We start from the raw sequence: 10,696 nt of genomic DNA on the forward strand, positions 1-10,696 counted from the left end.
AAAGTGTGAGTTGTCCTGACAATTTGGACTGGGTTCTCATTTTTGTTTTGGGTTGGGGGTAATGCTTATTTACCCTCCATTTTTTGGGCCTCTCACTCAAAAATCCTAAATCAATGACATCTTTTAGTCTTCCTAACAAAGTAACAAACAGAGGATTCAGATGATTTAGAGTGAAGTTTTTTTTTTTCTAATAGTAAAACGGATTTGTAGAATTTGAAGAGTAGGATAGATAAATTATATTGGGATTCCTTTTCCTAATAGAACCGATTTTTGTATTCGCCGTAAGCATAAACAAAGAACACACACTAGGAATTAAGAGTAGGAGTATTACCGATAAACATTCACAACAATATCCAAATTTCAAACTCGTCACAAATGATAGATGAAGTTTTAAACATAAACAAGTTCTGTAATTCAGACTCATCATAAGTTTGATTAGATGGAATTTTACAGTGAATTTCGAGTAAAATTTCAATATTTAAGGCTTAAAGTCCTCAAGGGATGAAGACATCACCAATGTTGTTGTGCCATGGATCAGCCAAGTGAGTAGCCAGATTCTCCAATGGTCCGGTACCGGGGTAAGCTGATTGTTGAACACAGAAGCCCACGAAAGCCAACAAGGCAAGACGGCCTAAAACAACACAAAAGAAATCACAATTGTGGTTAACTTAAAAGTTGATTGTTGAATGGGAATATATGATATTGATATAGTTTATTAAGAGTTTGATAAAATTACCATTTTTGATCTCTTTAATTTTGTATTCTTTGAATTTGACAGGGTCTTTTGAGTAACCTAATGGGTCGAAAGCTCCACCAGGGTATTTCTTCTTTTCAGGATCTTTCTCCATGCTCCTCTGGTGTTCAACAAACGCGATCGAGAGGAATTCAATGACTAAGATTGTTGGTAATGTACCCCAAGGAACGGGGTTTCCTAAGTAGGATGCTTGACCATCTGGTAAAGCAGCCCATTCTTGAGCTTTCACCCAATTTCCCAAACCTAAGGCTTCTGGTACCAAGATCCCTGGCTGCAAAACAAAGTCTCAGAGAAAGAGCGACAAAGAGAAAGACAGACAGACAGACAGACAGACAGACAGAGAGAGAGAGAGAGAGAGTATAAGCTTACGACAGCGAGCATTGCCCATCTGCAGTGAATGAGTTCAGATTCCTTGAATCTTTCCAAATTTTCAGGAACTTCTCCTAGCCGAAGAGGATCGAAACCAAAGTCACTAGTTCACAAAATTATCAAGAACAACAAAGAAATTAGTATGAAAGTTAAGAGGTTCAAATGTTCTTTAAATAAGATTCTTTCTTGATTTTAGTTCTATAATATACCCAGGAGCAGAGCCATCAAGGTAAGGAGGGCGAGGTTCGCCTGGCATCCACTCGGCCGACATGGCGAAACGTGAGGAGGCATTGGAGTAAGCACCGGGAAATGCTACTGAGGATGAGAATTTGGATTTAGAGGAAGAAAGAACAGAAGGAAGAACAGCTCCAATTCCAGAGGTTCTCAAAGAGTTTGATGCCATTTTTTAGAAGAAAGTGTGATTTGTGAAAGGAGAAGGATTCTCAAGGAAGTAGTAGTAGAAAAAGGGATATAAGAGAATCCCAATGGAGGTTCTCATTGGGTGATAGAAACTCATCATCATTGATCCATGTGGCATCTGTGAAATCCCATAGGGGTTGTACACCTAGGCATATCCAATGAATTTGTGGATGTTGTTTGGGATTTGGGATAAGCTTGATTGAGTTTTTCATAGCAGGGACAAAGATTATGAGGTTGGGTTCTTCTCTGCCAAGCGTTTGCTTCTATTTGTAGTTATGGAGGGTTACCGAGATGGCGAGATGTACTGATCAACGGTAATGCCAGAAGAAATTACACGTCAAAGTCTACTCCAAACCTACGTGAAATCGACGATTTCATTTTCGAGTCAACTCTGTTTTTCTCTCTTGATAGACTTTTTTTACTTGCCATGAGCCGTTCATTCCTATTTAGATCTCGAGTATGTCTACTTGTGTAGCCTCTTTTATCATTTGAATATAAATAACAAAAAAGAGTACGTTCAATCTTTCCATTTTTCTAATACCTACTTTTTTTAAAAAAAAAAAAAAAAAAGAAACTATTGTTTAGAGAAACAAAAATATTTTCTGAAACAACAATGAAACACAAGACAGAGACAATGAACTTGCCTCAACTTATGATAGGGGACCTCAACATTATCTTCCATCCTCATGAAATAAGGGGAGGAAGCACACCCTCTGCTCAACAACTTAGACAACTTACATCCACTGTCCTAGAGAAGGGATTTCTAGAAATTCCTTACATTGGTTCATCCTTCACTTGGACAAATAATCAGGGAAATGACACATTAGTGGAGCAATTACTAGACAGAGCTCTAGCAAATCAAAATTGGCTCAGCCTCTTCCCTCATACCACAGTTTCTCATTTGCACAGGATAGGTTCAGACCATCACCCCATTCTACTCCACACCACAACTGAACCAACTAGAAGAAGCAAACCTTTCAGATACAACCCTATTTGGTTCAATGATCCTGAATTGGAATCCCTCATAAGCTCCCATTGGTCCCAAGAGGACATATCCCATCCAGAGGTAAAAGTCCACAACAAACTGCTTGGACTTCAACCAATTCTCCAAGATTGGAATAAACATCACTATAATACTCTGCTAAATCAAATCAATGATATTTCTTCCCAAATACAATCCTGCAGAGACAAAAGTAGATATACTACTCTGCTAAAAAGTTTGAACTCTTTACTGGATGAACAGGAAAGGTTCTGGAAGCTTAAATCCAGAGATAAAATCATCACCTTGGGAGATAGAAATACAAAGTTTTTCCATGCTTTAGCCTCATCTAGAGCTAGGAACAACAGAATCAGAGGGCTTAAGAATGAGACAGGGAATTGGGTAGTAAAAAATCAAGATATAGAATCAATTCTCAAAACACATTTTAATTCCATCTTATCTTCAAACCTCACCACACCCCTCATGAACCTGGAAAATCTCTTTCATCATAGCATCACTGAGGAGAATAACAGCATGTTAACTAACATTCCTTCCTCTGAGGAAATTGAGCAGATAGTCCACAATCTCAAGGCTGATAAATCCCCTGGACCAGATGGTTTCTCTGCCTCCTTCTATCATCAAAATTGGGATACTATTGCTTTTGATGTTATTAGCATGGTGCAGACTTTCTTCATATCTGGAATTATTGCAGAAGACATCAATCAAACCCATATAGCCCTCATCCCAAAGACTGCAAATCCATCCCAACCATCTGACTTCAGACCAATAAGCCTTTGCAACACAACTTATAAAATCATTTCAAAGATCTTAGCAAACAGGCTTAAACCCCTGCTGGACTCCATCATAAGTCCAAATCAATCAGCTTTTGTCCCTGGTAGGCATGGGACAGATAACATAATCCTAGCAACTGAGATTGCTCAGTCTATGAGGTATCAAAAAGGCAAACAAAGGTACCTGGGTTTGAAACTTGATACGAGTAAGGCTTTTGATAGAGTGGAGTGGAACTTTCTTCTTGACATTCTCAGCAAGTTGGGGTTTTCACCCAAGTTCTGTAACCTGATCCATCAATGCATCAGTACCAGCACATCATCTGTTCTTCTAAATGGTATTCCAGGACCTCTGTTTAAACCTTCTAGGGGACTGAGACAAGGGGACCCCCTTTCTCCATATCTTTTCATAATCTGCATGGAAGCCTTTAGTAGAATGCTACAAATGCTCAATCCTTGGGACTAATACAAGGATTCAAACACTCATCTACATCTCCTGTTGTTTCTCACCTGCTATTTGCTGATGATTGTCTTTTGTTTATAAAAATGGACATCCCTTCTGTCCATAACCTTCTAGATCTTCTTCAAACTTTTGGAAGCTCCTCAGGCCAAATGATAAACTTCAACAAAAGTGGCCTGTTTTTCAGTTCAAATGCACATAAGAAGCATTGTAGAATTGTGGCCAGAATTCTAAAAGTTAAGCATATCAACCAGCAAGATCCTTATCTTGGAACAAATATTTTTATCTCTAGATCAAAAACCACACCCTTTCTCCCAATCATAGAAAAACTTCAAAAGAAGCTTAGTATTTGGAAAAAGAACCTTCTTTCTCAGGCAGGAAGAGGAGAGATGATTAAGTCCTCCTTATCTGCTGTCCCTAGATACCAGATGGCTTTGTTCAATCTCCCAAAGAAGATTACAAAAGCTATTTCATCTCTGCAGAGAGATTTCTGGTGGGGAACTAAGAGTAACAACAAACCTCTCTACCTCAAGAACTGGAGTTCTATATGCAAACCAAAAGTGTTAGGGGGTCTGGGATTTAGAGATACAAAAATTGATAATGAAGCATTAAGGAGCAGACTGAACTGGGACATTAGAGCTAATCCAAACTCCCTTTGGGTCAAATTCTTGGCTGACAAATACAAGTTTGACACCCAAGCTACTCTACCTGTCCCCTCAACAGCATCTTGGTTATGGAGGAATATAGCAAATAACCAACATAAGATTGACCAACACATCTTCTGGGAAGTTGGAAATGGACAAAGTATCAATATATGGGACAGTTATTGGATTCCAGGAATACCTCCCTTGGGCCACACAGACTCTAACAGGAACTATACTTAGGTCTCTCAACTAATCACCTCTTCTTCAACTTGGAATCTTACACTCCTTCAATCACTGTTCCAAGCTCATATAATTGACAGAATCCTTTCCATTCCTATATCTTCAAACCAAGACACCATTAGATGGAACATCACTCAAGATGGCAAATACTCTGTTTCATCTATGTATAAGCATCTGACTTTCAATAGTCCATATCAAACTTCTGTGATTGACCCTATTTGGAAGCAAATATGGTCCCTCAGAGTACATCCGAGAATACTTCTCTTCTTATGGAAAATGAAAAATGGTATCCTTCCTGTCAACCTTCTCCTCAACAGATACATGGAAAACATCCTCACTATATGCCCTCTTTGCAAAGAAAATGATGAATCTATCATGCACCTTCTCCAAAATTGCAAAGTCACACAGGAAGTGATTAATCATTGTTTACCTTCTCATCATCACCAGCCTGAGGTAACAACATTTGAGGAATGGTTCAAAGTACACTATGATAAGGGTTTAAACATCAGCTACAATAACTCCCTAACCCCCTTAGAAACCATAGCAACCATTATTTGGCAACTGTGGAAACATAGATGTGATATAGTCTTTAGGAGTGGAAATCTGGATCTTCAAACACTATACCTCTCAGTAGATAGTTTCATCACAATCCAAACTATGAACCTGAGAACATACAAATCAAACCAAGCACCTACTATCACTAACTGGTCACCACCTCCTCAGGGCCTATACAAATCAAACCAAGCACCTACTATCACTAACTGGTCACCACCTCCTCAGGGCCTATACAAAATTAATTATGATGCAGCCTGGGACAGAACATCACTAACCACTTATATTGCTATTTCTGTTACGGACTGTACAGGTACCCAACTTGCCAAAGGATCAACAAAACTCCTAAGCAGATCGGTGGATGAAGGGGAGAGCAAGGCTTGTTATTTTGGCTTGGTATGGGCAAGAAGACACAACATAAATCGTCTTATTTTGGAGGGAGACTCAACAAATGTTTCCAACTTTTTGAATGGTCGACGGAATACCGTTCATTGGACTGCAAAGAAGGTCTTGAAACAAGTGAAGAACATAGCTACTTCTCTTGATCAAGTAGATTTTGTGTTTGTAAATAGGCAGTTCAATTTCTTAGCTCATAACATAGCAACTAGTTCTAGGAAGACAAACACTTGTTTCTTTAATTGTCTTCAAACTTGCACTATATCTCATTGTAATATCCTAACTTCTTATTAATAGATATTACTTTGTCTCAAAAAACACAACTTCTTTTTCCTCCTCTCTTTGCTAAATCTCTCTTTGTTAAATGTCCCTCTTTGAAACTTTGACTCTATCTCTCCCTTAACCTCAAGAGTGGGGGAAGTTTCAAAGACAGATTTACCAGACTGGGAGAGAGTCTTAGAGACAAATTTAACTGACTGAGAGAGATTTAACACAGAATTAACTGTTACCGGCAACCCTTGTCATCGTGGAACAAAAATGGCTTGGGGAAAACAAAAGGAAAAAAAATTTCGTACCAAAAAATTTGTACCCAGACTAAAAGTATTGTTTTCCCTTTTTATTTCTTACTGTTCTTTTAAAATTTCTTTACGCCATCAAATTTAGTATATTTTTTTTGAGGGGTGATTCAATGAGCTCATACTTACCGTATGAGTTTGAACTAATTGACCATTAGATCTTAAAGATATCTAGGAAAGATTTTAAAGGATAAAAAGTACAACCGTTATATTCCTAAATTTAAGGGAGGATTAAAATATCAAAATAATAAGACATATAGTGAAACATAATTAGAAAAATTGTCATTTCTTATCACATCAAAATAGCAAACGATTTTTGAGGTTCCTCTTCCCACGTGACATTGTCCAACCTAACTACTTCCACTTTTTTGTTCCTATCTCTACTTTGATTAATACCAAAAAATTATGGTGGTGGATATTTAATTTTTTTGGGATATTTAAAATTAAATATTATATATTATATTTGAGAAATTGCTAGTACCTTACACTTTTACTTCACAATTTTAATGTCTAAGGGGGTAAGGTGAACATTTCAAACACTTTCTTTTTCGATATCTTCCTACAATCTCATTAGATAACTCACTCTACCATGACATATATGGGAGAGTTAAAAAGCTAAAAGACAGAGTGAAAGAAAGGGGAATCAAGCTCTTGTTGATAGGATATCTGACAAATTTATAAATCACTCGACCATGTCATCGGTGTTGCCTTTACAGATTAAACATGTGAAACAATGACATAAAAAATCTAACTTGCGCCCATGATTGTGACATAAAAAATTGCTTGGTAGAGTAATTCTATCATTTTTTATTTAAAAAACATGTATTCATGTGGCCAAAGATATAAACTCTCTCTCTCTATGTATGTTACAAAATGACGCGATTGTAGAAGATAATTTTGTTAGTAATTTCTTTGAACATCATTTTATGTTTGAATTTTGTTTTTTAATATTTGAAAAGATAGAGTTACCTAATGAGATTGTAGGAGAATATCGAAAAGTGTTTTTAAATGTTTAGACCTTAGACATTAGAATCCTGAAGTAAAAGTAATAAATATTTCTGGAATATAGGATTGAGTTTTGAATATCCCAAAGAAATTAAATATGGCCACTGTTTTGGGGAAAGCATTAAAGTTTTCGGGGAAGACGGTGGAAAACAAAAAAAATTAAACCAAACACCCCTTTAATGTCGCCAAAAAAAAGTCGTTGGCCGGATGTTGCCGGCGACTTCATCATCTTCTCTCTTCTCTTTCTCTTTCTTCTCTTTCTCTTTCTTCTCTTTCTCTCTCTTCTCTTTCTCTTTCTCTTTCTTCTCTCTCTTCTCCCTCTCTTTCTTCTCAATGTCTCCGGCGAAGGGGAGGAGCCCCTTCGCCGGAGCTCGTCTGGTTAAAGAACATAAGTCTCAGATGATCCAAAATGGGTATTAGAGAATAACCCGGATGATGATGATAAATTTCCAAAGAATGATCCAATCCATGGAAAAGACAAAATTATAAAAGCCAATAAGATAGATCTTGCAGTAAGCTTTAAAACCCTAGAACTGGGTACCCTAATAATCAATTGATTATCAGAAATTGAATTCAAATTCATCTTATTATTGGGAAGAAACCCAGAATCAAAATCCATATCTCTTTAAGGGTAGTTGGCAAAAACATAAATTTGAAGCTTGAGAGGGAGAATTTAAAGAAATTAGATCACAAAAAATTGAATATTAGAGAGAGAGAGGGGGAGGAGACGGGAGGGGAATTGGGGAGGGGGAGAGATAGAGAAGAAAGAGAGAGGATGAAGATGAAGAGAGAGAGAGAGAGAAAGTTATTAGCGACTGCTAAACCTGGCAGCGGTGTGGTTTCCACCCACGAGGGCCACACGAGTAGTTCGGATTCTTGACCAGAGTAACAATCAAGGGCGGATCTATGTGGAGGCAGCCCCTGGCTGCAGCCAGGGGCTGAATTAATAGAATAGTAAGGGCTAATGCAATTTCCTAACAAAAGGCCATGGTAGCCAGGGTGGTTTAAACCCTAACTCCCACACTATAAGTCACGGGTTCGAAACCCTGCTCCCCCATTTTGAAGTTCTTTCTTTTTTATTGACTTAATTTGGTTTTAGCCCCTTGTATTTTGCATTTTTTCCTTTTGGTCTCAATTTGTGACCCCTATTTCTGGACTATATTCTATTTTGACCCTTTTTTTTGCGACGTCAAGTTGTACCCATTTCTTTAGGTTTCATACTATGTTCTAATAATGTCTTTGTCCATAAATTACCAATGGTCACATACATTATAAACTCTTGATTGTTCATTTTTCGTAAGTTTTTGTTGTTTAAACTAATAACGAAATTTTCACGTAAATCTTATTTCTTCTAATGTGAAGTTTTGGGATCACTTGTTTTTTATCGAAAAGTTATATATATATATATATATATATATATATATATATATATATATATATATATATGAGAACAATAGTCGAAGAAAATCTTGTACGTGGCAAATTTTTTGCTTTTGAAATACTACTTATTAGTGCATATATATCGAAAATGAAAATTTTGCTCTCTTAGTTATTTTAGGCTAGTCCGGGTTAACATGAAATCCTAGCTCCGCCCTTGCCTTATACTTTCTGTAACTGTGTCTATTTATGCTAATCATTCATTCTACCATCTCTCTCTCCTAGCGAATCATTTGAAACAATTGATAATAATTTTTGAGCTGCTAATATCTCAATTTATATCCTTGATTAGTTAATTTAGTTGATTATAGTTAGCAAATAATTTGTTTTCCAAGTGTCTGCCTCTTATATGGTTGGGTTTGATTCATGTGTATGAGATGACACCTAACTTCGGCCAAGAAAAAAATAAGTCTGCGGCTTTGTGCAGTCAAAATAATTCACAAAGAATAAATACTTAGTCAATCAAAATTGACTTAGGGGAAATCTTTGTTGTTGGTCCAAAAATGTAGTTGATACTACTTTGCTGCAAATCTCCATCTTCACCTTGCTCAACCACTAAAACTTCAGACTATTAACTGACTTACCACCCTTTTTCCTCTCACTCTCTTCTTCTTTTGTTATCTATCTCTCCATTTCTTTCTTTTAGAGTGGTGGTTGGAAGTTGTGATAGTGGAACCAAGGGCGGATCTATGTGGCTGCAGCCAGGGGCTGAATTAATAGAATAGTAAGGGCTAATGCAATTTCCTAACAAAAGGCCATTGTAGCCAGGGTGGTTTAAACCCTAACTCCCACACTATAAGTCACGGGTTCGAAACCCTGCTCCCCCATTTTGAAGTTCTTTCTTTTTTATTGACTTAATTTGGTTTTAGCCCCTTGTATTTTGCATTTTTTCCTTTTGGTCTCAATTTGTGACCCCTATTTCTGGACTATATTCTATTTTGACCCTTTTTTTTGCGACGTCAAGTTGTACCCATTTCTTTAGGTTTCATACTATGTTCTAATAATGTCTTTGTCCATAAATTACCAATGGTCACATACATTATAAACTCTTGATTGTTCATTTTTCGTAAGTTTTTGTTGTTTAAACTAATAACGAAATTTTCACGTAAATCTTATTTCTTCTAATGTGAAGTTTTGGGATCACTTGTTTTTTATCGAAAAGTTATATATATATATATATATATGAGAACAATAGTCGAAGAAAATCTTGTACGTGGCAAATTTTTTGCTTTTGAAATACTACTTATTAGTGCATATATATCGAAAATGAAAATTTTGCTCTCTTAGTTATTTTAGGCTAGTCCGGGTTAACATGAAATCCTAGCTCCGCCCTTGGTAACAATAACTGTTTCATCGCTGCACCTCCATATTTTTCACCACTCTCATCAGAAGATAATTTTTGATTCAGATCATTTAACGACAATAACCCATTATCTTATACTATCATTCAGAAGAAGAAGATGAATTTCATCAACTAATTTTGGTGGTGAAACATGAAGGTCAGAGAGAGATCACGATGGTGGTGTTTTGTTTTTTTGCAGTGAGATAGAGAGAGAGAGAAAGTGAATAATTTATGGGATGGATTAGAGATAGAGAGAGAAAGGGGCTCCTCCCCTTCGCCGGAAATGGAGAATAAAAAAAAAAATCGCCGGAGATGGTGTAGTCGTCGGAGATGGTGGAGTCGCCGGAGAAAAGAAGAAGAAGCTGAAAAGGATTTGGTTGTTTGGGGGAAATAAAAAAATCTAATTTTTTTTTGTTTCCACCCAAAACTTCACACCCCGGAAACTATTTAGCTTTCCCCAAAGCACTGGCCTTAAATATCCACCCCAATATATTTTTGGTAGTAATCAAGGTAGAGGCAAGCAAAAAAAGTGGGTGGCCAATACATGGACAACTATTTTTTTATATGGACAACTATTTTCGGGCCCGGTGCGAGTCAATTATGTTTGATTTAGTTGACTTTGATTTAATAAGGGGACAACTCCATAAAGTTTTAAATACTAACAGTTACTAACTTGCGGACCATTAACAAAATAATAGTTCAAAATTGAAAACCCTAGATGAATGAAGAAGACAA

General features: G+C 36.8%; 1 protein-coding gene across 1 annotated transcript; it reads right to left on the bottom strand.

Moving 5' to 3' along the window:
* Positions 1 to 327: 327 nt before the first annotated feature.
* Positions 328 to 1,785, bottom strand: LOC147564720 (chlorophyll a-b binding protein 6, chloroplastic-like). Its single transcript, XM_086649552.1, has 4 exons — positions 1,333 to 1,785; positions 1,124 to 1,226; positions 737 to 1,025; positions 328 to 631 (listed from the first exon to the last, which is right to left on the bottom strand). The coding sequence occupies exons 1-4, from the start codon at positions 1,524 to 1,526 to the stop codon at positions 495 to 497; spliced, it is 723 nt and encodes a 240-aa protein (XP_086505678.1). The 5' UTR covers positions 1,527 to 1,785; the 3' UTR covers positions 328 to 494.
* Between the last annotated feature and the right edge of the window lie 8,911 nt (positions 1,786 to 10,696).

The sequence above is a fragment of the Eschscholzia californica genome, unplaced genomic scaffold, assembly GCF_041429995.1.
Source record: "Eschscholzia californica isolate CP2 unplaced genomic scaffold, dmEscCali1.0.p SCAF_1, whole genome shotgun sequence".
Classification (NCBI taxonomy): domain Eukaryota; kingdom Viridiplantae; phylum Streptophyta; class Magnoliopsida; order Ranunculales; family Papaveraceae; genus Eschscholzia; species Eschscholzia californica.